This window comes from Falco rusticolus, chromosome 10, assembly GCF_015220075.1.
Source record: "Falco rusticolus isolate bFalRus1 chromosome 10, bFalRus1.pri, whole genome shotgun sequence".
NCBI lineage: Eukaryota > Metazoa > Chordata > Aves > Falconiformes > Falconidae > Falco > Falco rusticolus.
Window position 1 is genome coordinate 3,159,099 of NC_051196.1, and position 27,919 is coordinate 3,187,017.

General features: G+C 43.9%; 1 protein-coding gene and 1 long non-coding RNA gene across 7 annotated transcripts in view; one reads left to right on the forward strand and one right to left on the reverse strand.

Moving 5' to 3' along the window:
* TSPAN4 (tetraspanin 4) overlaps positions 1–27,919 on the reverse strand; it is a 443,813-nt gene that overhangs the window by 10,313 nt on the left and 405,581 nt on the right. For all 6 annotated transcript variants that reach the window (XM_037401841.1, XM_037401844.1, XM_037401843.1 and 3 more), the window contains 3 exons: positions 11,428–11,529; positions 2,856–2,987; positions 1,001–1,084 (listed from right to left, as the gene is read on the reverse strand). In XM_037401841.1, the coding sequence (XP_037257738.1) occupies positions 1,001–1,084; positions 2,856–2,987; positions 11,428–11,529 (318 nt within the window). The remainder of the gene's footprint in view (positions 1–1,000; positions 1,085–2,855; positions 2,988–11,427; positions 11,530–27,919) is intronic.
* LOC119154401 lies at positions 17,340–19,709 on the forward strand. The gene is made up of 2 exons (XR_005106449.1): positions 17,340–17,622; positions 18,580–19,709. It is a non-coding gene; the product is annotated as an uncharacterized LOC119154401 (long non-coding RNA).

Below are 27,919 nucleotides of genomic sequence, written 5' to 3' on the forward strand. Positions count from 1 at the left end.
AAGTTGCAGCCAGTACGTGACATGCGAGGAAGACACGTGCTGCCATTCTGCCTAATCTGACAACAATCCTCAGTAGGAATATGAGTGGGATTCTGATCCCAGGCTCTCTCTTGCTGCTGCTAGTGGTATAACTACACAATTAAACCCCCACCATTTGGAGTTAGATGGTATTAGCTTAGCAATGCCATCCTTTCTGCATATATGTTGAGTGTGAGAGAGGTGCAGCTTGAAACTAAAGCTCTATCTTCGCTACATTTGGGAATGGGACTTTGGGCCATAAATGGAGGGGCTGCCACAGCCGGAGCTCCAGCACAGCCTTCGCTTGCCCATCCTCAGCCTAAAGTTTGTGCCATTGGGGCTACACTACGGCCATAACCAGGGCATGCTGGATTAAAGACACGGGTAGGTAAGAATGAGGGACGAGGCACTACACCGATGACTGATTCCTCTCTGCCAATCTTCCCTAATTGCCCTGTGGTTAGTAGAAGAGGAGCATGGTTTTATTGGCAAGATTGAGTAATGGTAACAACATCCTAACTTGTAACTTACACTAGGATTGAGGGTGAAGTTGAAAACTTAAGCTACCGTTAGGCTGTCTCGAAGTTAGATATTTAGCCGAGGCAGATGATCCTCTCTGGAGAGCTACTGGACAACTACAGGTACCCTAAGAGGCAGCTCACCCTGACGAAGGCTTCTGTCTTTGGAGGATGGGGACTACCTCTCCACTGAGTCTAGTCTAAGCCTTAGAGAAACCACCTGGTAAAGTGCCTGCTCCTCGCGGTCCCAGAATGCAGCAAACCAGAGATGTGTGCAGTGTTACAAGTTCTGCACCTTTGCATGGTATTTTAACTAAAACGTAAATGCGTTAAATCTTGTAGAGTTTTACTCTAACATCACACAGAACTTGCAATTATACTCAGCCCAAGCCTGTTTTAGTATCTCAATCTATGGTTACTTACTTAGGTTTAATTAAAATTTGAAAATTGATATTAAACAGTACCTGCACCATCGCTGTGCACAATCCAAAGATTCCCACTGCTAGTAGGTTTTCTTGGAGCCATATTTTCACCGTTTCATAGCAAGGCTGGAAAAAACCCCAGAATATTGCATTAGCCATAAACACACAGCGACTGCCCTGGGAACATACGGCCAGAAAGGAACCTGCTCAGGCAGAGCTGCTAGGCAGCCTGGATTATCATTTCAGCCTTGGAGCAGCTACTGTGTATTCCAGGGCTGACACCTGAACATGGAGTACTAATTCTAAGGACACACAGAATGCTGCATGCGCACTGCTCCATATAAACCACTGACTGAAAATAAACAAGCAGTGCCTTTGGGTCCTCTTTGCTCTCTAAAAAAACAACCAGAAGCAGTTATAACTTCAGAATGGGCCTTTCATTTATCTCCACATTTCAGGAAAACAAATATTTCTTATAGTGTATATTTATGTATATCAACCCCCCGCCCCAAATTCCAGCGAGAGTTGCTCAGTAGCCGCTCCTGCTGCACGTGGGTCCGTTCTGTACTATTTTCCATCATTTCAAACTGCAGTATGGGTGCTCCTCCATTGCTTTCTTCCTGTTCTAAATTCTGCAGTAGCAGTAACCTCATGTTACTGGCCCCGTTTTTGGGAGTGTGGAATTGGCCCAAGCAAAACCTTCGTTTAAATAATGTGTAAATAATAAAAAATGTCTGTAAGACAACCTTATGCAAAAGTTGTGCCCTCTGTCTTGTAAATGTGCACGGCCAAGAATCACAGCAGCCTTCAGGTAGTGGCTTTGGCATATGTATAAAGGAAGAACTATCAGTGCCCACATGGCGTTAACCTGCACTGATCTTCCTGGTACCCTAAATGAAACAGAAGAACTTCTCTTAATTCCTTAAATTCAAAATTTGACTTGGAGCTACTTGAGAGGTGGAAGGGAGCCATGTTTGGCTGGAACTCGGCCTCTGCCAGTGCCCGTCCATGTGTATGAAATCTCGCTAGGAAGTGGCCAGGGAAGCTTTACTCATTGTCTTCAGAAACCGCTAGAACCAGCAAAACTTCCTTATATAATGCCACTTCATCAGATGGCCTTACTCCACACCCCTCCTGGGTAATTGCTCTACCTGTAATTAACACAAAGAATTGCTGAGCTAATTTCACAGAAGAATTTAGGCTCTGACTATCTCTTCTGGAAAGATCTTGCTGAGGACATTGTAGGGAAATTATCCCGTGGAGTTTTGACTTTGATTACAGGCAAGGGCACAAACTCGCTGCACAAAAATAAACGCTGCTGGCCGTGCAGCGAACACGTCCCGCTCTCCTCACACGTCCCTGCACGTCCCCATGTTCCTCGTGCATCCCGCGCCCCTCGCATGTCCCACGCCCCTCTGGCGCAGCGGGAGCCCCTGGCCCGAGCAGAGCGCCCCAGGCTCACCTCGTCCTCCTGCCTCAGCACCGCTGGGCCATGATCAGCTGTGGCTGCTGCTCCAGGGGCTGTGCTAGGCCTGTGGACAAGCCCTTTGCCTTTATCTCCACCTGCCTCCAACAGGTGCGACATTAAAAAGGACAATGCTGTCATTTCCTAGCTCGAGCTGGCTAGGCGGCTCCAGGCCAGTGCTGGGAGGTGCTTGTCTGCACTGTGAAACGACAGCTTGGAACCTACTGAAAGGAAAGCCTTCAGCTCATAAAATTAATTAAATTGGTGGGTTTGGAAGTCAAAAGGCACAGCTCACCGTGAGCCTTCTGAAATCACCTGATGATTAAAGATGAGTAAGGATACAACATACCCTGTCACCTGCATAGCCCTGCGATCACCCAGCTGCCTGCCCCTCGGTGGGGTCGCGGGGCAGCTGCTACTGGGGATACTCACCGCTTTCCACCAGGTCCCTGGGGAATGGAGGCCACAGTTCTCACTGAACTCTAAGCAGCAGGAGTCCGGCACCCGGGTTGTATTGTACACTTCAAACCAATCAGTGTAGTTGGAGACTCCACAGCATCTGAACTGGAAAAATAAAACCCGAGACGACACCATAAGTACAATCTGTCGCTGGCTCCCGGAAGCTACACATTCAGTGCGTTTTGATTATACCAGCAGAGGTTTGAAATTTTAAAGAAATACAGTGTTTCCTCAGCTTTACCCAAATAGCCCTTTCCCCCCCCCTTCTTTTATTATGCTCAAATATGGTCTTGGATGTAGGTGATGTTGACACAAGAAGCCAAGGCCCCGATTTGCAGGGGCAGGACACTGCAGGAGCTGAAACAGGACAACCCCAGCCAAGTACCGAGGTTAGGAGTGATGTGACTGAGCAGGATTATAACAATCATTTGCAGCTTGTTGTCAGGAAAAAAAGATTCTTTAAGATACAGATACAGCACCCAGGAGATGAAGATACTGGGATCTCTATGGCACAGTACTTCTGAAATCATGATTAAAGTTAATGAGGCAAATTTCTCTCTAAGCTGTTAATTACTGATCACCTTTGAAAGTCTTTGTCAGTCAGTGAAAGATGTATTTCTTTCTCTTCTGTCTTTGGTGCAGTTCCTTAATGTCATCATCTGATGCTGCTAAATAGTGGTGCTTTGAGCGTCTGCACACGGTGACACCGTGTACAATACGTTAGCGCTAAATCAGAAGGGACGGAAGGTTTAGGAAATGTGCGTAACACTCGAGGGAATGGCTCTGTGACCGTCTTCCCCCCCTAGGAACTGGTATATTCCTGTGATATAAAATAAGCTAAGACTCTTTAGCATATAGATGTATACATCATCTGTCACTCTTGTGCTAACTCAAAAGCAGGACTTTGTCAGTATTTAAACACTTCAGCACTAATGAGTAAAACAAGACAACACTGGGCTGCAGAACCATTCCCTGCTATTGGCAGCACTTCACGCTTTCTCAAGGCTGTGCCAGCCACCTACTTAGCCCCAGAATGACTTGCCAAGATTTTATTTTTTAAATGTGATTGTATAGAAGCCTGTACAGTATTTTTCACATCTCTATAGAGAACATTCCTCGTGTTTGTGATAGACTCGTAATCACGCAGACATCTGCATCACCAGGACCAAGGACCTAATTCAGAGCCTGATGTTGACATTGGCCTAAGGGAGAATATTCCCTATTTATATATGTTTCGAGATACAGATATATATATATCTATTAGTTGCAGAGTCTATGGGCAGAGGGCTGAGTGTTCTGGTCTGGCTGCACACACAGGATCTGCCATTCGAGACCAACAGAGGGCAGGGGTGTTGCGCATTGCCTTACGCATCATAGGATGCTTCAAGCACTCCACAATAGAGATGTTTTCGTGCTCACAGCGCTGGTTTTCTTCTGCCAAGCAAAAGTCAGAAATCTTTCCCAGACTAACATCTATCCCCGCAAGGTTCTGCTCGGAATTCTGATTTGGTCTGTGGCAGGAATCAATCCTTGGCTCGCAACAGTTTGATTTGTGAGCTTACAGGCTTAATTTTCTACAAACTGCCTTGAAAGTAAAAAAAGTTTGTGACTTTCTTTTTTTCCTCTATTTTCTTGCACACAAGACAGGAGCTCCGTGCGTAGCAGGTCCCAAAGGCAGATAGCAGCGGCATGGAACACATGGCATGCATTTGAGGAAAGCTGGTTTATCTGGAAATCTAGCAAGAAGGTCTTGCAGGCTGTCATCATTAGAGTCAGGAGGCAGCTCTTTGATAGACAGTGAGAAGTGACAGCTTGTAAATAGCAAGCCCTGAAAATGTGGCTCATCTGTGATGTAGGGTGTGCAGCAGTAAGGGATGAGACGTATGAGTGATGTTCTGGCCAAACACAAGTGACACAAGTTTGAAATAGGGACTAGACCTGTCCTCCCCATAATCCTGCATGGCTGAGGGTGTCAAAGCCTAACAGACTAAGGAGATGAAGTACAGGGTTTGTAGCTAAGAGCTCACTAAGAGCTTGGGGACAGCTGCTCCTGTGGAGCCTGTGAAGCAGAACGGGGCTAGGCCAGGATCTAGGGCTGGGGCTCCAAGGAGTAAAACTTCCTGGTAAGCCAGAAGGGGGATGCAGGATCACAAAGGCGAGCTGCAGCTGGACACACACTGCCTGCCCACGCGGATCCTCTGTGTATTGTACAAGAAAGAGCAAAGGATTTAATATCGATACTTGCTGACCACTGCTGGCAGACAAAGCAGTCCCAGCCACGGGAGAAATGGCTAAGAAAAGATCAAGGATAAAAAAGAATGAAAGTAGCATGAGGATCAATTCTCTTGGGAACAGAAGAAATTTGTCTGGAACTCTAACTGGACGAGACCTCATGTCTTTGGAAGACAAAGAAAGGATGCTCGATGGAATTAAGCAGCAGATGATGCACAATCCTAACGGAGAGCAGGTGACAAACACAGAGGAGTGCTAACACCACAGAGACCAGAGCAAGTGAGTGAGCAGTGTCCCATGGAAACCAAGTCTGGTGAATAGCATCTCTCAGGAAGCAGATACACTGCCCCATGGCAGTAGGTCAAAGAGGCAAGAACAAGGAAACAAGCAGCAGTGGGACTGAATGGCTCACCGGTATAGATTCAGCAAAGGGGTCCGGCTGGAAGCCAGAAAGATAAACTGAGAGGTCAGTAACTTCAGAGACTTCATTATGGACGCCCAAGTAGAGAGGAGGGAATGCAGGAGTGGTTTGTGGATCATGTGGCAAGCAACTGGTTTATCCTGTGTGCATGAAGCTGGACGGTAAGTAGCCAAATCGTTGAGGGAGATGAGGACTATTAGAAGAAAGGGGAACATTGAGGACCAGAGCCAAACAAGAGGGTTTTTTAGAGTTCTCTTAGATTTGAGAGCAATGGTCTCTTTTTGAAATGTACAAGGTATCTGAGCAAGGAGAGTGTCACAGTCCTGTGCTTGGAGGGTAGAGAACGCTCAGGTCACATGAAGAATACCTTCTGCCACCAGCAGTTTGTTGCAGCCAGTTATACCAGACTTCGTCTTTCATGTTTTTCCACAAAGACAGATGTTCCACCAATGCCAGAAAGTTACGCTGCCTGTCACAAAGCAATTCCACACTCAATTCTTGCTACAACCACATTAAATTTTTGGTTGCATTTACAGTTTTGTCTTGGTCCCTTCACTAGTTAAATGATAAAATTAGAGAAGGTTGCCTAACCGATTAGTCCTGTTCCTAGTTTCAACAGCAAACAATAAACTTTTTTTAGAAATTGGTTTTTAGAAACAATTACAACTAATACTGGGGTACCCAGACACTTTAAAGGGGGGTAATCAGTTAAAAATGTCAGATACTGTCTTGAATAGCAGTAACTTTAAGACACCTTGACTTGGACGCCTAAGGTCACTTGATTGTAGAGCTTGCAGCTGTGAAGGAGCATGCATGATTAGGTGCAACTGTGCCTGCCCACATGAGCAAATGCAGGTACTTACAGCATAAGGTGACAATCGCGTAGTGGCTCCGGGGACACTTGTACACTGTTTGGCAGACTTGCTCAAACAAGCAAAACCTTGTCAAATGCCTTGGAGTGTCTAAGCTCCTGCTGCTGAACATTTCCAGGAATACTGACAATGTGCTGCTGTTTGTTTCACGTGGGAGGCTCTGTCTCCCGAGATGTCAAAGCACATTTTTTCCCTCCTTTGTCAGAGAGATATAAATCCCTCCTCTACTGATTACCCATGGGGTCCTGAAGTGGCTCCTTGGTTCCCAAGAGCTCAGGACACGCAGGGGCAGCTCAGTGCAATGACGCAGTGGAAGGTCCTGCTGCTGAAAAGTGCTCACCCTGGCCAGGCGGCACCCAGCAGCACGGAGAGCTCTGTGCTCTGCTCACGGAAAGCAACGCTGCTTGCAAATCACTTGATTTATGTGTTAACAAGTAATTGCTGCTCTAGCACAGGGTATCTAGGGCTGGTAATTAATGTTAAACAAAGTTTCTACCTTAGTGCAATAGAGATGTAGAGAAGCTAGATTCTTGTATGTATTTTACAGCAATGCCAGTACTGACAGCTAGGTATGCCTTGTTTTCTTTGTCAAATTCCTGCAACATCAACCAGGCTGGGGTAGGGTTCATGAAAACAAAAAGACACCCAATCCTTGTTGCAGGCAGCTTTTTGCAATTCCTGGTCTTACAGTTTTGTGAATGTGATGAACAACCAGGGACAGGGTAGGGGTAGGGTGGCTTTTATATGCTATTTTCCTCCATCACCGTAAAAAGTTTTATTCTAAAGACAGTTTTATTCTAAAATCACGTTTAATAGGCGGTTTGGATTCTTAGCAGTAATCCCAACGTATGGTTTAATCTAACAATCAATGACTGGGGTTGAAGAAGATGGGTCAAATTTTGTTCTCTGTTACAGTGGTCTAAACAGACATGAAAGGCATTACACAGTAGTAAAAGTGAGCGGAATTTGCTCACTTTAGTGAAGCTAATAAGCTTTCTGCATGCCTCTCAAATTACTGCCTGGTTAGTTAAAAGGAGAAGTGTTCAAATATTGATCACAAAGATGCTGGGGATGAAGCAACATTTTAAAAATTAATGCCCATTTCTCATTTCCTAATGATCTCTACCTGTAACTTTAGCCAGTCCTGGTCGGTACGGAGTGTGATGCAGTTCAAGGTAACTTGGATCCTAAACTATTAGAATTTTAGTCATGTTCAAAATCACTTTGTAAGCTTTCGTACTCTTCAGTCATGACACACAAAAGTCACCTGCCTGTGCTTCTGATCCTTTTAAGGTTTGAAACGCTATTGGGAAAGGCTGTGAGGTTGGTTAGCTGATGGTATTAAAAAGAAATCAATAAAGTGTTCTAATTTAAAACAGCTCCCTGACCTAGAGGCTTAATACGCCTGCAAAATGAATCTGGTGCTTCTCCTCTAACAGGCGGTACATGTATGCAGCTCAACCCAGCTCATTTGTCAGAATCTGAACAGATCAGTCATGGACCAAAACTGCAACTTCCTCCGTAAAGACGGGCCTGGTGGACCCGGGTCTTCCCTTGTTCCCACTTACTCGGGAATCATATGCTTCTGTTAAAAAGAGGAAAACGGTTTCCCAAGGCACAAAGGCTTCAGAGAAGAAAGCTACCCCAAAAAAAGCTTGCTCAGGCCTCTCGCACCTGAATAAGAAATACAGTGGTCACCCCTCCCAAGTCACTGTGTGCACTGGGTATCCACACTCCCAAACAAAACTCTCCCGATTTGTGATCGGCCAGTCCCGCAGAAATCAAATGCCACTTAAATGCCATGGAGAAACTTCACCCACCCACCCCCGCCTGCTTTAAGCAAAAGTTTCCATACAGAGCTGTACTTCATGAACTCAGGGCGAGGATGGTCTTTCTTTAAGCCAGTAGTAAGAGAAATTAAGAACGATGCCATAACATAGATCCCTGATGTCTGAGCCTACTGCTATAACCACAGCGCCATCCTGCTCAAGCTCTGAAAAATATTTTTGCAAAGAAATGAGTGCGAATGCAGAGAGATGCACAGAGGACAAGGGAGAGGGACTCATCATGATTTGTTACTGTCATGTTTTTCACATGTCATGCTTTTTCCTGAGGTTGCTGTTTTCCACCCGCATACAGACACGGCCTGTAGCTCAGCCACCTGACGCCCACTGGCCCCATGAGAAAAGTCCATGCTGAGACCCTGTCCTACCTAGTGGGCTGGCTCTGATGGGGGGGTTGGAGAGCTGTCTCTTAGGAGCCAGAATGCAAACAGCAAGCCTGGGCTGGGACTTGCCTTCCAGAAAGTCCCCTGTATTGGCCTAATCCTCCTACCAGTGATTGCACTCTGCTGATTAGGGATGTAAAGGATAACGGTTATTACTGAACAACAACAACAAAAAAATACTTGGCATTTACATATTGCTGTTCAACTGCCAAGTGCTTTACATAATTAACCATGCTGGGATTGCCTTCACTGCACCACTGCAATAGTCTATTCCTAAAGAGTTTTGAAAGATAACCTGTGAAAAACGATTATGCAGAGCAGTAAATATGGGTCTGTGGGAGCTCGTTGCTTTTCTCTTCAGTGCCTTGCACAGGGAGCACGGAGGCTTTAACACTATGGTTCCATCAAGACACTGCGTGGTAATTTCATAGCTGCCACGTTAGAAAAGAGAGTGATGTAACATGACTGTACAAGGCTTGCGAGATGGCACTTCCCCATTATCTTCTGGGCACCGAAGCCCTGGCTAACGTTAGTTTCACCTAAAACTTGCAAGATACTCTTTAAACCATAACAGGTTTCAAAGCCAAAAGGAATCACTAAGACAATTGAGCATGATCTGTAGTGCTACAGAGACCACAGGCTGTCAGCTCCTGCCTCAAAATCCAAGCTTGGCACCGAACAAGACCATTTCTTTTAGGCACACCCCCCCCCCCCCACCACCCCCCACCCCAACCTGTCCACTTCAGAGAAAAAGAATCCACCATCCTGCTGTACAGCTGCATCCTACCATCAGATATCTGTACCTTAAGTTTTTAGCTCTTGGATCAATCACAGAGCCCTTTTCTTTCAAAAACCTTTCCCCTTCCTGCTCTCTCTTTAAGGACTACAGTCACATCACTATTTCATCTTTTCCTAGTTATAGAAAGTTTTCAAAATTTCTCACCATAATGCAGATTTCCAAAATTCTTATTATTCTTTTACATGTTTTCTGAATCCAATTGAACTTGTGAACATCTTGAAAAATGTGTCTAGGTCAACTAGACATAGTATATATTCTCACACCTATTTTACAGAAAGGGGAGCAGAAACAAAGGGTTTATATCTCCTAAGTCCTCCAAATAATGCTTTTCCCCCACCTTTGCTATATGCTTTTAATAGTTCTTGGGGTGTCACTGAAACCAGATTAAAATTTACTGCTAACATCTTAATATTAGCAATTTTTTACTACGTTTTTACTAAGCAGAGTTCAGTTAGTGTAAAAGAGAAAAATTTCTAATACTGTGTGATATAAGCAATAATAATAAAATTTTTATCTGTATTTCACGTGACTTACTCTTGGGTAGCACCACAAAATGCATTTCTCTTGTTAGTAACTGATGGTTTCTCGTGTTTGATTATAGTATTGGAGGAGAAAAATACTAAGAGTATTGCAGGATGCTGAAGCCCTTTAAAGGTAACTGAAAGAGCCTTCCACGGGCAGTGGTTGGCATGAAGGACTGGTGGAAAGCTTGTTCGCCCCTTTGCTGGCCCTGAGCTGTTTGTCTTTCACACAAAGTACTGTTGCTGTCAACCTACTGCCCTCAGCAGACAGCTCCCGCGGCCCCAGCGATGCACATGGAGTTTGGCCACCAGTTCTTCGGTTGTTAGTGATACCAAAGTTTTAATTTCTCAGACCTTTTCTTAGCAGCCTGCTGTTCCTGTTACCTTGTATGGTACAGAGGAGTGACTGTGAATCTTGACACTACCAGATGGAAAGATGTTTAGTAAAGGGTAATTAAGCAGGTTTATCATACTGGAATGCGGTAGGTAGCCTACCCATCATCCTGAACAGTCCATATAACCTTGGAAGCATTGGGAGAGTTTATCATCTTGGGCTGATTTAAGACATCAGAGGCAAGACTAAAGCCCTGCCTGCCTGTACCATGCTAGCACTTCTGGAAGAGAATTTGAGAAAGCTGTGTATGGTTTTCTGAGTGAATCCACGGCAGTACAAGTGCTTCTTCCTAAAGCAGAAGAAAAGTTGTTTTCCTCATTCAAGAAGCAGAGAAATTCAAATCAGAAAGATCATCCCCAAGAGAACTGATTGAACTGATTATGAGAAGGACAGAGCTAATGAAAGTGAACTGTCGGTGACGGTGTTTCCTCAGCAAGCCACACAGGGACAAAAGGAGGAAGTCAGGTGTAGTGTTCACCAGTCCTTGCGAGACAAACACTGGCAGAGCGCTGTCAGAGAAGCAGAAGGGTGCAGCTAGCAGTGGCAACACAGCAAAAGCACATTCCCAGCCCATCTGCGGTGAAGGATGAATTCTGCTGAAAAAATGCATTGACTGTAGGAGGCTGAAACACCATGGCCAGTTTCCATTTTGACTTCACTAGCAGAAACAACAATAGCAATGAAAGGAGGCGGGACAGAAATGAAAATGGATTGAAGTGGTTCTTTGTTATTACGCTATTGCTCTTTCTTCCAATATAAGCTGTCCCTTTGACTTTAAAGAGAAGGTACTGCTTGTTTCCTGACCATCTCCTTCACTCTCCACCCAGCACGGGCCTATATGATATTTAGGCATCAACACAATATAGATTTTTAAAAGAAATAAGCTATCCTGGTCAAAGGGGAAATAAATAAAAATTACCATGTTACAAAAAGCAGAGAGTTTAGCTGCTAATGTGTTGACTGGGTGGGAGGAAGAGATTGGTTTGGGCTCTGAAGGTTTAATTAGGTTCACACCAAAACATGCTGTTACAGAACCCAGAGGGTAAAGAGGAAGGAAAAAAAAAAAAGTTCAGACTTACATCTGTTTGAATGATGCTCCATGCATTAGTTAGGCCAATATTTCCATCTGTCCCATACAAATGAAGCCCTTTCTTCAGATCCCGCTGAGCATACCTGTCAATCTAAAACCAACAACAAAAGACACCAAACTCAAAATGTGCCGAGTACCACATTTCAGAATCAAAGCACACGGAGCAGGGAGATGCTGAACAACAGTCCTGTACTGAAATGAGTAACAAGTTAACCAACATTTCCTAAAGCCTTTCTCCAGCAGAGACAGAAGGCATCTGCATTTTGTAAAGAACATGAGGAGTTCCTGTTCAGAGTTAAATGTTCATGTTTTCCATCACAGACCTCCAGAATATCTTTTCCCTCTCTCACTTAACCACCAAAGTACTCTAGAGAGACTGGATTCAGTTTAATCATTCATTTTTTGCAAATGAGGCATATATATTAAAACATTCATCTACACACAGCATTTCCTTTTAGCTTATTATCTTTAATTGTGGCCAAGTACCCCTCAGCATCTTCCATATGCTTCCTGAGAGATCAACAGCGGCATTAACATTGTACTGATGCTCTGAATTGTGTTCATTATATCAGCCAGGGTACCCCTCTTCTTACAACAGAATGTATGTAGCTATATTGAAGCAGAAGGGAATGAGCTATACAAAATTCACGACAGACAGGATTTAAGAATTTAGTTACTAAATGGAGCTGCTCTTAAATAAACGCATTTTTGTTAACTTAGTGAGAGCACAACGTTCTGCTTTAGAGGCTTTTGCAATTGAAGGTGGTGCTTGTTGAGAGTCTCTGCTGGTAAGGCAGCCTATTGTGCATCCACTGGTCACCATCAGGTAGTACCCAAAATGACTGCAAGTGCCTCTCTTCCAGTCTAACCATACATACACATTCCTACAGAATCAAGCAAACACAAAAAAGGAAGCAAATAATAAATGGGTATTCATGGTTTAACCTGATTTTTCTGTTGCTGCTCAAACTCGCCTGCACGTTCCCCCCTCCCCTGGGTGCTTGTCGGTGTTAGCGGGCTGTTCGACATCAGAGGTATAGCAAGAAGGGTGAGCAGACCTGTCCCATTTCCTTCTCTATCAATCTGATATAAATCTGACTGCAAAATACAGTGCCACTCAGATCTTCCTGCTGCTGCAAGAGTCAAAAAGAAAACCAAAACTCAATTCACAGCTTGCCCCCTCAGGACAGTCTAAGTTAACACATGCTCTTTTCCATATGGGACAACAGACGGACACGGTGTGTTCTCTAGCGACTGCCCCTCTGACACTAGTCATTCCAGTGGTCCTCATTGAGGGGGGTCTCAAATGAAGTAACCAAGGCTAATTCTGAGTTAACAGAGGGAACAAATGTATTCTGCTTCTAGCATACACTTTGATTTTCCTTCTGCTTTCTTCAGTCAGAATTGTTTTCACTTGCTCCTGAAAAAAAAAGTGGATGCAAAGCATTGTCCACAGTGTAAAAGAGGGATTTTCAACCAACTACATCATAATTATTATGGGGTAAATGTAAAGTTACTTAACACTATGACTCCACAAAAAACTACTACCTCAAAACTTCATAATGTCCAAGAAGTCTCTGCTCTATGTGCAGAGGGTTGTGCTTGGTCTCTACAATTCTTTTGTTTCCTTCCTGAAAGTTTACCACCATCATCAAGCTGAGCCACCAATAAAATAACAAAAAATACAAGACAGACATACTCAGCACCTTACCCATCATGCAAGCACTTCTCATGGATGGCTATCGAGAACAGTAGGTGCTGTGCTCCCACTGTGATTACCATGTAAGCTGCTTTTGACTTTACGCAGAGATTATACATAGTCACTGGTACCTTAATTAGAAGAGAAAACCAAAGCTGAAAGCTATCACTAAATTTGGAATTACTTGAGAAAATTACAGGCAAAAAAAATATAAACATAGCTGTGTGGGATTCCTAGAGCTCATTTAAGAATGAGACTGAACTGGGTTTCAGCTCCTCACTTACCCTCAGCTCCCTGTGTCTCAACTAGACCTGCTGCGGTCTCCAGCAGAGCCACCAGTTGGGATGGAAGGGCACGGTTGTGCTGCTGGCCTGAGAGAGGCTTTGAGATTTAGTGAGTGTCCTACAGAGGTAGTGAGGTAAACGAATTGTTGAAAAACCAAATCTTTTTCAGAAAGGGACAGAGGTGAAGAGGAACAGCATAGCCGAGGGCGGGTGGAGACAGAAATCTAGGTAGTAGATCTGTGGCCTCGAAGACAAAAAAAGAAAGGTCTATTTGGAACTGTAATTATCACACCTGAAAAAATCTGCCCTGTAAAGTGAGAGCGCTACGCATCAGCCTACTGTACGTATCACCACTAATATGGAACAAGGGAGATAAGGTCAAATGAAACAGTAATCCTTATCTGAAGGGTAAACACCGTGCTACCAAAAGGATGCAAGATGCAAAGTTTGCATTTCTTCACTCAGATTTTGCTTTGCCAACCAATGCAGTGGCTCAGCATGATAATCCCTTTTACTAGGGCTGCCCTTAGTGCAATCGTCATGTCCTGTTTGAGATCGATAATAACAACATCACCATAATGATAATTTAGTAACTTAAGAACAACATTTATAAAGTACTTCAAGATAGGGAACAAGGTTTTGTTGGTCCACATGTGCTTTAACGTGGCTCCAAGAGATTGCCTCACCAAGCGTTCCTGCTCGTCCTTTTACCTGGGGAAGACACACTAGCAAGCACCTTGCTGAGGCAACATGAAAGCAAGTCGTCTCTTCCTCATAAAATTAACCACCTTGCCCCGCACAAAGAGAGCAAGTCCTTGACACTGGGAACACAACTGGGAAAAGATTTGCCTATTTCAGAAACTGAGCATTACTCAAGGAAGCGGGTACTATGTGACCAGTTCTCTCACTGCTGTTTCAAAAGGCCTCAACATCAAGTCATGCACACTGTGTGATCCATTATTATTTGTTTTTAGGTTTTTTTCATTTAAATATTTAAATATTTTGAAAAGAAAGTGCCTGTTTGAATCTTGCTTGGAAAAGGCTATAAGCTTTTCAGAATGCCATGCCACATGTGTGTCTCGCTTCCTCACCTCCCTCATCTCTATGCAGCCTGCAACTGTGAGAGAGGCACACACAGCTGTGACACAGGATCTCCGGTTTGCTTTCCTTTTCTATTTCATGTCCACTGCCATAGGAAGTTACCTGGAAATCTCACATGGTTTTATAGACACAGAGAGCCTTACATTTATTTGAGTGATTGTAAACGTAGGATTTTACATAGTTCTCCTTTACAAAGTTTCTAACTGATCTTCCGACCAAGTGTGCTGTAAATGCACCAGCGCTATTCTCTGAAAGGCAGCTGAATTTCAATGTCTCTTTTATAGAGCTACTCCTTAAAGCATTCCCACTCTCCGATTTGCTTATGCTAGGGCCAAAGAGGTCTTCACCATCACCTAGAAATACCCTTGTACAGCACAACAGCGTTTGTGGCCTTTTGGCACCAGCAGAAAGGGGAAGCAGGCATTGCCCTTCGGGCTCCTGTCACTGTGTCTACAGCTGAGGTACCAGCATGACGTCCCCCACCATTTGCATCTCCCCTGCTTCCAGCCAGTTATGCAGAGCCGTTTTTATTAACATGTTACCTTGCACAAATTAATCAGTCTTGACGCTCAAGCAGCCTTGGAGATGCAGAGATGATATTAAACAAGACCACTGCTCTCATTCAGGCTGTGACGAGTTCAGTGCTATTAAAAGCACACTGACCTCTGCTTGAATAACCTGTATACAAGGTTATAGGATGGATGTTTTTCCCCTAATAGAAGCACTGCTGAAAGCTCTAGACGTATCATTCCCACTGGCTTTGAACAGAGAGGGGCAAGTAAAACTCAACAGCTATTTGTGAAGCCTAGCTGGCGAACGTTTCTCCAGGTTATTCTGTTTCCTGCTAACCTCATGCTTGTTTCTTCCTCAAAATATTTTTAGAATAGCAGGGACTTTGCAATATGCCTTTATTCTAATTGTATATTTGATTTAAATGAAAACTCACAAAACACCCCCAGCTGTCTCTTCTGCCTTCAATTTGAGTTTTTCAGAAAATGATCTTTCTGAAAATGAAATGCTGCAGCAGTGATTCATCACGTCTCCTGAAAAACGATCCCACCCAGCATTCACCAATCTGTCAGCTTCTCTTGTTTGTCTCTGTGCTACCAGTCCTCAGCCAGGCAAAAATGTCTATTGTAAAACAGGGACTGCAAGTACCATATTAAATATTCCGCAGTTTGAATCTGAACTTCTCCCATACGCAAGCCAGGCCCTTCACAAAGCACAAGTCTATCTGGTGAAGGAGCACAATGGAGCAGAATAAAAACTCTCAGCAGGCAAACTGTTATTCTAATTGAGATTCCTATTTTTAGTCATGTGGAATACCAGAGATTTCCTTAGAAGAAAAAGTTTCTGAAAGGTTAAGCAGTAAGAACCTTCTATCAATCTGGAACTGAAGCAGAGAAAAATTATTTTCCTCCTTGGGATTCACTGGTCAGCAGATGAGAGGTGTAAGCTTCACGGTGGCACCCCATCGATGTCAATTCCTATGACTTCTGACTTCAGACACGTGCGAGGCTTGCTCATGCTTATCAGCACCATCAGGTTTCAGTGGTGTTCCTACTGACAGTATGTTACACTGTCCTGTTGCTTAGTGTGGTTATCTACTACAATCCATGACAGCAAGAGAACCACTCCTTAGCGTGGGACATGCACATCACTAGCACTTTATCTAAGGTAAGATTCTGTTCCCACTCCAAGGAACACAAATGCTTTCTCACTGACTTCCATTCCATTAGGCCCTAATTTGGCTCTTAAAATCTCTCATTGCCCTATTACAAAGACTTTCTAAAAACCCCAGTACTCTAAGGCAGACAAGTCATGGGCAGAGAGTTTCAGGTGAGGAAGGAAACACCGTATTTGAACTAGAGAAGAGAAAGCTACAAGGAATGCACCCGGACTAGAGAGAAACTGCCACAGAGGTCAGGAAAAGTGGCTGGAAGCAGCTGATGCAGTGAGAATGAATGAATGCAGTGAGTGATGAATGGCCAGGGATATAGCTGAGCCTCATCTACACTACGGCTGTGACACAACATCCCTTAAAAAAATCTTACTTAAGCCTGTGTATAAATTCAGGCCAAATTAAAAAGTGGTTCCTTCTTAAACTGTATTCCCTTGAGACAGCTACTTAAGCTGCAGCAATTTCCACGTAAGATTTGTTTTACTGTCAGCTTTGTCCCTTCATTGCTTTGGAAATCTGGAGCCTCCAGGCAGGATTGTGGCTGGCTGGCTGACACTCCTCGCTGCAGAAGCCAGCATCCTTCAAGAGGACCAAGAGCTGTCAGGGTCCACCTTGCCTCCTTGAACAAGACAACCCAAGAATAACTGAGGCCGAGATAAAAACTGTTAACAGCAGCAACAACAAAACCCTGCTTAGCACAGACACAGCACACTGAAAGCACTACATAAACATTCTGCTCTGCAAAAACCCAGCGAGGCTCATAATTATTTCCATTCTGTATTACAGATGTACTCCAGACTTACTACAGGATTGCAGTAGCCTTCTCAGTTCCTGCGGACTGTTTGACAGATCTTTCACACTCTGTCTAAATGAACAGCTTTGGAGTTTGTGTACTTACTGTTAAGGCATGAAACAGAAGACAAGTACTGCTTCCTCAGTAGCCCAGTCCTGTCATTTTGCTGCTGATAAGGAGAATATAGTGCTTTGGAGCAAAACTTCTTGGGCAAACAAGCAAGTTGTAACTGCATAGAATATAGGTGTTATCAATATTTACAGCGAATGTGATGCAAGAGTTTGACTAAACTGAAGCTATGCCAATACTGAAGAGACAAAGTCCTTCCACTGTCGCAGCACACTGAGAGGGGAGGTGTTTGTCTGCAATCCTCTCTGGAAGAAAGGCCAAAAGAAGGCTCTTAACTCCTTTTCAACTTGCTGTCAGCGTGAGACGTCACTTAGATTCTGGCACAGCCTTTAGGCAAAGGCCAGATGGTGCCAGCAGCACCCCCAGCTTTCTAACCTGCAGGTAAATGGAGACATTTCGTTTCGAGCCTCAATGCTTCCCTACCATGTCATGAACGAAAATGCCATCCAAGAAGCCCCCTAAACTGGACAAAGCCTCTCAACAGCATTTCAATATAGGTAAGTAAATATCCCTGACCTTTCTGGTGATTGCTTCCCCTACCCCTCTGCCTCTCTCAGAACAGGGGAGGCTGTAAGGAAATGACAAAATATCCAATAGTTTCCCACCGGGCAAAACTTTTAATTTAATGCCTTGATAATCACTCTCTTCAAATAGCAGGGAGTGGGAAATCAAATGCAAACAGAAAATGTCTAATCTATAAGGTCATTTGTGGGAGCCCTCTTGCCTGCTAAGAAGAGATGAGATTGATAGTACCAACAGGTAAGGCGTGTTTTAAACGAGATGTCCTCAAGCCTGTCTGTAAGAAGCTGAGAGCAGGACATGCTCTCCTCGCCACTGACATCCTCCTTATGCTATCTGCCTATAACCAGAAATCTGGTAAGATTTTACTAAGGAAGAGACATTGCATGAGTTTTGCTGCTGTTTGGCAGTTTATTGTTTTGGACAATATACTCGTTTCTTGTCAGCGTCATCAGTGTCACACAGCATCTCCAGGACTCTTTGCCCAGCTCTGTGAGATTCTCTCTTCCTCACTTCCTCCCCAAAAGTGAAACAACTCTACAACTTAACTTTTTTTTTTTTTTTGTAATTGCTTCTTTAAACACAGCAAAATACTTGCTTAGTGAATTCTCTCTCCCTAGCTTGACTGCAAAAGCCTGTGTCAGAAGTAGTCAAACGGTTTTTATGGACCTTCCAAGGATCAGTAAGTTAGGTGAAATGCTTATTCACTCTAGCAGTGTTTGCTACCAAGAGAGATGCACTGGCATTGGCTGTGTAACTTCAGAGCAAAAGCAGAGAATGCAGCAACAGAAGATCATAGGAAATGGTTTGGGTGTGGGAGGAAGAACAAACATTTCTGAAACATGCTGCCTTGGGTCACCTGAGGTGAGACCCTTGTGCTGTGACACAGCCTTCCTACACAGCCTTGAAAAGCCACTGTTTCTCTTGTGTTTCAGTTCTCCATTTGTAAACCAGGAACAACCTGACTCCACTCATGCTGTAAAATTAGGAATATAATTTGGAGGAGGTGTGTGAATACCAAAACCAACCTGACACATGAAGCCCTGCACAGAATCTGAGACAAGGAATGGAGTTACTAACCTGAGAGGTCAGTAACGCTCCTGGCATTTACCTGAGAAGGTAAAACTGACGTTCATCAGGAACCAAAAGGAAGGACAAGTACATCTTGCATTGGCCTGGAGCAGGCAGCTGATGGAACTGTAAGAGAAAGGGTCTGCTGCCACACGCTCTGACAAGAACTAAGAAGTTGCAATGGTTTTTATTAACAAAAAGCTAGTGAGAAAGCCAAGAACTTGGGTTTTTCAAATCAGTTTTTCCTGGGTCCATGGTTTGTACATACAATTGCAGTTTCAGTCACTGTCTTCATGCTCAAAAGCAGGCGTCAAGGCACCTGACATGGCAGGCAGCTAGGGCTGCAAGAAAGGAGCCACCAAAACGTTCCCGTACTATTCATACTATTAAAATGCCAATGAACACCAACAGCAGCTTCAGTGCCACTTTGTTTTTAAAAAGTAATCACAAGTATGACAATTCACCAGGCTCTGCAACTCAAAAAATTTTATGCAAGAGCAAATTCAAATATTTTCAGCAAACTGCACTTGATTCTGTCCAAATGCTTCCTTTCAAGTCCAAGGGAGAGACAGGCATTTTATCATTGTTCCATACAAAGTGAATGTTCCTGTCATTGACGGTGTAAGGGGAAAACATGCTTTTCTGTAGCCAGAGAGGCCTCTGCCATCTGATCTGCTCCTATGCACAGCAACAGCTGAATAAATGGTGCATCAAGTCCCCAAACTTGTTTAAATAAAGTACATCATAACTAGCTCAGAGATACGGGCTCAAAACGTTAAGGTGCCTTTATGCATGTTCTTTGCTTGCATAGAGAATGAAGCTTATAGTACAGCTGAATCCTTACTTAAGAGGATGCGTACATCCAGCTCTCTCTCCTGTATGGCACCTTGTGCACGGGCACTTTCCAACGACATAGTTCTAGACCTCCTCAAAAAACCCTCCGCAAATCTTGTTTCTTTTTAGTGAACCTAGGAATAAAAACTTTAAACATGAATTCTTGGCTTGCTGCTTCTTGTTTCAAAGGAGTTTGAAAGCTGCAGCAAACATGGGGAAAGGGTTGGGCAAAACTAGGCAGGTAAATCAAATAAATTACATACACAAAAGAGTGGCACTGCAAATTAATTACCAGGATATTAAGTCATTTCTTCTTGGGCATTATGCATTTTGAGTGACAAAAGCCTCACGAGCACGTTGGAGGAATTTCAGGTGAGTGAACACTGAGGTGCATGGTTTTTGTGACATATCTAATTATTTGTACAGCACTCAGGATATACCTTATGCTGATTCCAGAGAAGGAACCTTTTGTTTACATATCAGTAAGGTCGTCTTCGGATTATTGAGCTGGTTGGGAAAAACCAACACTAACATTCTCAATAGCAGTGACACCAGCAAAGCTGGGTGCCATTGCGACCTAATACTACCATGTCATTTTCAAAATTAAACTCCCTTTATAGCAGGTTTTCTCCATACACTCGCTCCAAAGATGACCAACACATGAAAGCTTCTATCCCCTTTCTCCAGTTACATATCCCACCAACTGCTGCCCTCAGCAATGCTCCTCTGTCTTCACACACCAGCCTCGTGTCCCGCAGATCTCATAACCTATCCCCAAAGCCATTATCTCCTTTCTGTACCACCGCCTCTACTCATTCGAATCGTCTTTCCCCAGACATGGTCCTGTAGGAGTCATTCCTTTCCTGCATGTCCCAGTAAACAGTTTTGCCTTGATGTCTAGTGGCTACAGGGCCACACCTGTTCCAGGGTGCAAAGACCCCTCCGACCCAGGCTCATGTATTAAAATCCCATGTACACTGAATCCAGGCCAGTAGAAAAGGGAAATGCCTATTTTTTTCAAAACCTATGCTTATGCTGAGAATATTCCCAGTATATCTGTATTCAGCCTCTTTGTGGTGTGCCCCTGCCCCGACCACCCCCCCCCTTTTTTGTTTTTTAAAAAAAGATAATCACTTTCATTTGTCCTCAAGAAACATCAGTATAACCTCAGATAAGTAAATTGAGAAGGATGCTAATTAACATGATATATGCTGTTGAGCCTTTGTTTTCCAAGAGACATGAAAGGTGGGTTGCATTTGTGTTTCAAGTGCTAACAACCTGTTATCTCCATCTATACAGACCAAAAAAAAAAGCGCAAAAAACCCCCAGCCACCTAGGGATGCACATGTCAATAGAGCTTGAGATCCAATTAGCTGCCACAAAGGTTTCAGGACGTGCTGAGGCAAATCAAAGCAGGGAGACAAGCCACTTCCCTTGTAGGAACTAATGACCGTTGTGTGATTATATATTAGGCGGAACAGTGACATTGGACACAGACTCCCTTGCAGATGCTGTGAGCTGGGCAAGGGGAAGCCAGCAGTTTACTCACAGAGATGAAGGACTTGGCCATTTGCCCACTAAGCCATTTGCTGCAGCCGTCCCGTGGGATCAACCTTTGCTTCAATTATTTACAACGCTCATTTACTTAGTTTAAAGGTGAATGAGAAAGCTTTCAACTAAGAGTGCACTACTAAAATATCAGGGGAGGAGGGACAGCAAAGGCAAACCATACCCTACCCTGTCACTACGGTAAGAGAAGATGGACAAGTCCCACAAACCACGTGGGCTTATCTGCAGATCTATTTATCCGAGTCACTTCATTTCCTCTTAAATTTCTAACTCTGGCAGGGAAATACAAGCCAAAATACAGAATTTGTCCCATAAAGTAAATACATCTCTGCAAAAGTCAAAGCAATTACACCTTAACTAGATCAGGCCACTGGTGGCAGCTGAACCTTGCTGGGGACCACGGGAAAGGCAGCCAAGCTCCCCATGGTCAAGCCCAGGCACTGGCATGGCCACCCCTCGGTGGCAGAGCTGCTCTGCTTCCAGGGCGAGCTGTACAGCCAGCGGGGAAGAGAGCTGGTTACATCCTCGGGGGAAGGAGTGTTCCTTGGGACAGGGGGAACAAACCTTTCCCTCTGCTGGAACTAAAAGACCCATTAAAAACCAAACCAAGGCAACCCACTGAAGGGTTAAAATCTGTTACTCTGCCAGGAGAAACTTGTCTGGAAAAAGCGATTCTGTGGAAACAGATTGAAGAAACTGTGTCTTCCTAGATGCAGGGAACGTTAATCCTTAGGGGAAAGCGAGATTTGCACACAGCCTGCTTTATTATTCGTAAGATATGCTCTCTCTGAAATTAACTCATTTAAAATAAATAATGCTGTGAAGAGAACTACCACTGCCCTTGGAGGGAACAGCCCAGCAGGCGAAGCCAGGCTCACTACAGCAAGCGCCGTGCCTCCTGCGGGGTGATCTCTGCTCAGCCTGAAAGTGGGAGCACGCAGAATGCCCCCCAGAGAGAGAGGCAGCATAAAGCACCGAGCCAGGGAAGAGGCAGAGGGCTTTGCAGGAGCATCTGGCTACTTCGCAAAAACTCTGCAAGACCATTGGAAGAGTTGCCTGGCTTTATTTTGAAAAAATCAACACAACCCCCCCCCAAAAAACCACAAAGGAACAGGATCTCAATATCCTCCTGACTAAACACCAGAAAAGTTAATTATCTCCTTACCTATAGTAGTTTCTTCCTTGAAAATATGTTATGTTCTTCCAATCACATAAACATGTACTTGTAAGAACCACAGGTTATGCTGTATGCCAGCTCCTCAGCTAGTAGAAATCTGCCTGACTGCTAAAATCAATGGAGTTACCCACATTTCTAGTACTTGGCATCATCAAATAGTGTCTCCAGTGCCTCAAACCCATATTTCTATTAGGGTAACATCCAAGCTTATAAACCATTCCCTCTTCAAAACAACATCTCTGACACCACAGGAGTTCTGACCTTCAGCAACTGGAATTACTGTTGTCAGTCCTCAGGTAAGCTATCAGTGGACATATTATAAACTGGTAAATAAAATGTCTCGTAAAGCTCGTACATAACAAAAGCAACAGAAGTAACTGCTATTAAATGCCTCCCCCTTGCTTTAATGAAACAAACAATTGCAGCTCTTCACCACACTTCATCAAAAACAGATTTCATCCTGAATGGAATGATGTGGGACTCGGTCACTGCAAATGAATAAACTACATAGAGATTGCTTTCCACAATGACAGAAAACAAGCAAATAAACAATCTGCCAGTCACACTTACATGGCACAAAATGCAAGTTTCCGACACCTTCTCTACTAATAATGTCAGAAAAAAGCCACATTTCTCACTGGAAGTCACACGGGTTGAATGGAGAAGGAAACATCACTGCTCCCCATATGTTAACAGAGGTAAGTGACAGTACCTTCACTGAGCAAGGTGCTGGAGACTGCAATACTTCCAAACAAAACAGAATTATATATGCTGTTTTTTCGCATAAAAAGTGGCATTCACCAACGAACAGCAGACACCCTGCTAAATGGCAGCAAAGTTGGATGAAAGGAGAGACCAGAAATCTTGAAGAAAGGTTCACCTCAAACTGCTGCTGCTTGGGGAGCCCTCCTATATCGCAGAACGCCACACGTGCACATCCCAGCTGCCAAAACCAGCTGCAAACCAGCAGCTTTGGCTCCCTTCCCAGACCCTCTGGGGTGAGCAGCGGAGGACAGCATCAGCACCACTGCTCTGGGGCAGATGCAGTCTTTCAAACCACACAGGGTACAAGCCAACTTCTTTTGTAATTGCATCATCATGTAAATGATGACACACACTCTGTATATCTAGCTATCGGTGACCATCTACAGCCTTGGACAGTTAGTGGAGTTGGGAGAGACCAGGGAGCCTCAGGTTCCTCAACTGCCTGGTGGTCCTGACCGAAGGGAAATGAAACTCAGAGGTGCCAACTGGAAAAGTAAAAAAAACCAGCATAAAAAATGCACATACTGTTCACGTGAGCAGCAAGGGACCCAAGAGCAATTATAATTTGAGCTGCCCTCACCTAAACCTATAAAAACCAACATATTAGCAAGCATTTGAAGATCACGTGCCACATGTAGCTGGAGTAGAGGTAAGCAGACTCCCCAGTGAAAGTGGATGCCCATGTCATGACAGAGATGAGTCCTATTCCAAATCCAAAGGAGCCATGGTTTAGGGAAAGGGAAGGAAATCCACAGAATTGGCCCCTCTCAGTCTTGTCTCCCTCAAAAGAACCACACAAGGTCACATCTAGAAGTATATAGGGAGCTGTCTACAATAATCCGGATTTAATCAAATAACTGCTGGCCAAACCACCATCTCCTTCAGATGGCAATCACTTTTATTCAGTTCTAAGCACAAGCTGCATCTTAATCAGGATCCTTAAAGGGCTTATCTCTACTGGAAAATTTCACCTTGGCTTAATCGACTGCCAGTCACCTAGAGGTCACTGACACATTCATAAAGGTTAGTTTGAACGATCTCCAAACACCTCTGGTTTGCCTCTGAGATCAAACTACAGTAATATTAGCTTGGTTCAAACATGTACCTAGTGTCCAGAATTGCCTTTAAAAATGTGCAAATCATCTAAAGCTTCTTGTCAATCAACTACAGCTCAACTCACCCCACCACAGTCAGTACAAATCTACAGTACCGGCTGGATCCCGTTACCAGCCTGCTAGGCTAACCCATCCCAATGCACCTCCTTTCTCTTCCACAAAACTTGAAAAAACTTGAAGTCTTACAAGCTTTCTGTCTGGAACAAAAATACTGCTGCATTTTTGGTGGTGATGGTTTTTTGGTTTGGGGTTTTTGTTTTGTTTTGTTTTCTTTTTTTTTTTAATTCTAGTCATAGTTTACACCTACTCTGCTTCTATGCAATTACCTTCAGCCAACATACAAGCCTTCTAGAAGAGGTGCTGTTGTTTCAGAAGGTGGTGTTTGAGGTAAGGATCTGAAACAAGCTTCTTCTGTATACAATTGTGTGTCTCTTCTAGAAATGGCATCACAGCCCTGGAAGCAACCCAGGCAGGCTGAGCAACTGTCAGTGATGATCGAGTTTATTCAGGAACTGAAGGGTGAGTTAACCCTCAGAGAGCAGCAGAAACTGAAGTGAAAGGTTAAATCTGCCACATATGACAATGGTCTCAAGAACACCTCTGAAGATGCTCCTCAGCTGTCTCTGGCTTGTTTCGTATTTTTTGTTGCTCGTGCTTCTACCTTTCAAAATGAGCCCCTCTTCCTAATTAGGAGATTGGCTTTTTGCCAAAAAAGAAGCATTGATCCCAAGTCTCTTCTTAAAGCTGGAAACTGTCTTCTTCCTCTCATCTCCCTTGGATTTTCTGGTGTCTAATAATACTGGTTGAGTGACCTCCAAGACCTTTTTCTCCATGGGGCATTCACCTGGGTCTATGCACCTATCGAAACTTACTGCTTTTGACACTTCTAAAGAACTCAAATTTGACTGAAATTTGCTATCAGGTTCAAGGGGGAGAGTGGGGAGGGAGGGTAAGACAAAGAAAATTCAGTGCAGTCACCTTGAATATATTTTTAAAATTTACATGTGAGGAACTTTATTAAAAAAAGGGGGTTCATTCAGTGAGGTTTTTAGTGGATTCTTGACCCAATGTTATTTGGTATTTTTCTCATTGCTAGGGAAGGAAGCACAAAAATCACTGCTAATGAAATTTTGTAGATAACACACAAAACCTGCTGTGCATTAAATATTCTGATATCACTTGGACCACTTGTTTACAGAGCCTTGTAGCTTATCCAGCCAAATACCAGAATAAACGTTTAAGAACAAAGACGAGAGGTCACACTACAAGACTAGAAACCACATTCAGAAAAGCAGGAAATCTGTGGAAAGACCGAGGAAATGGACAAGGACATGCTCTGAGGGCAACACTTCCAACTCACAGAGGAGTCATGGGTGTATTCAACATAAGCTGTATAAAGGCTGAGTTGTATCAGTATCTCTACATTGCAGAACTGATATCCATGTTTTCAGAAATCTATCAAAAATTTGAAAAGATTTTAGGGAAGACCCACAAGAAAAAGCCGATCACTGAGTAGCATGCTTTACTTCACATGACTAACACTATTGGATGAACTAGAGTGACCAGGTTAAAAAGCAGCCTAACTGCAGTCTTCAGGTACCTAGATTCTCAACCGTAGACAGCGCTTTAATCTATCAGAAAAAAGACATAATGAGAGTTAATGGTTAGAAGCTTAAGCTAGACAAACACAAGACATAAACAAGGCATCATTTTAAATGTGAAGAAAAAAATTCTTAGAACAAATTACTGAGGAATGAGGTGCAGTCAGTGTCTTTAAAACAAAATTTTAAAAAATTTTGTGAAGTTATAACTCAGATGTAAATAGTTTGACGACAAGAATACAGACTGAAATCCTATGGCCCATGGATGACCGTAACTGTTTCATCTGGTCTCAAAATTTAAAAATCTTTCCAGAAGGCTACAAGGTTTTCCAATGATAGGGACTTTGTTATTCATGCCAGATTGCGTCACCTATGCCCTGCACCTTGACCTTTGCTTCAAATCCATCCTGAAAGAAAAGTTGACATAAACCATATCAGTCTATTTAGCCCATCTTGCCTTGGGAGACTCGGGCATTGCTCCTTTCAAACTGGCACTGGTGATTTGGGGGCACAAATTCTCCTAGATCACAGTCCAAGTTCTCCGAATAAGCTCCCTATCCGCCAAATCCACATCTCCTCGCCACGTTAACGCTCAGAAGCACTGGTCTCAGTATTGCATGGGGTGCTGCTCCTGGTGTGACAGAGCACGGGTGCTTTGGCAAACGTGTCATCCAAGTTACCAAGGCCAGCTGCTCCACAGCTGCGGGCAGAATCATTTGCCCTGCGGCGCATTCAGATCATTCATTTTAGATGTCGCTTTACCTGGCTCCAGGGGTGCAGCAGGGTGAGAGCCCGCACACAGGCAACCCCCCGCACTGCGCTGCACCCAAAGCTGAGCTAAGGGGTCACAGGCGAGCGGCTCTCAGCTGTGCTGCCTTAACTCCCTTGGTGCAGGCAAGCACGTTTTATTCCCTCTGACATAAAGTCAGGACTCCTAGATAAACTGCAAAAATTGCCTTCAAACTAATTTTCAGTAATCAATGCCACATGATTGCCAGTCCAGACAGTTGAGTCCTTTTGGTTCCTTTGATTTTGTAGTAGCAGCACTGCTTCTGTCCCTTACCTGTCCTCTCAGACACTTCCCTGAGACCGCAACACTGGCTTGGCAGGGTGCAGCATCACCAGGTCCATCTCCAGGCTATACCCAAGCACATCTCCAGGCTATACCCAAGCAATACTCACAAAGTCAGGGCATCTGGCCGGACCCCCAGCCTGCACAGGCAGGGCTGTGCTGAGCGCAGTGCAGCAGCGAAGGCCAGTCACAGGCACGCTGCACCGTTTGCTGCCGTCACTCACTATCACTGCTCTAGTTTTGCAGTATCTTCCTTCTAGAGAAAGACCCTGTGTGCTGCCCTGCTATTCAGAATCCCATTAACTTTTTATTTGAAAAACTTCCATCATCTAAACTGTAACTATTTCAGAAAACATTACACTGTGATGAGGTGCAGTGACACCACCTGCCATTCACAACCCAAGGCACAGTAAAAGCTCACATTCACTCAGCTGTGACTGTGACATCCTTCCATACTTATTTCAAAACTTTATATAGACCTGGATCAACAGCATTAAATCTCCTATGGGATTCGAAGACTTTGGAGCTGCAATCACAATTTTCCTTACACGATCCTATAGGCCTAAAAGCAACAGCAGGGGCCCCCAGATGTTGCTATAGCGAAAATAAAATGCATACACACAGAAATGCAAAGCGCAGTTTTTTGTGTCTTGTGAGGTCTTTTTTAGATACTGAAAGCCTGTGAGGAGTTCATAACAATGTTTATAAGTGCTGGACAAGGCAGATGTAGCAGGAATGAAAATCTGAGACTTGTTCTGCTGTTCACTCATTATTCTCCACTGATAATTTTTCTTTAGTTTTCTTCATTCTGTCAGGGAAATTCAAAACATCCTATTTGGCCAGGATGACAAACTAAACCACCTAAATATTAAATAGCAAAGAGTCAAAGAGTATGCTTTTTGACAAACACATAAGTTAAAAAAACCCCAAAGAAACAAACAAAAAAAACCCCAAAACCAAAAAACCCAAACTAAAGTAGCAGTATTAAAGAAATCGCAGGCTGGGATCAGTCTGCATGAGCCACTAACCCAAAGCAGCAACCTTGTACTTCTACAATATCACCAGCTTTTG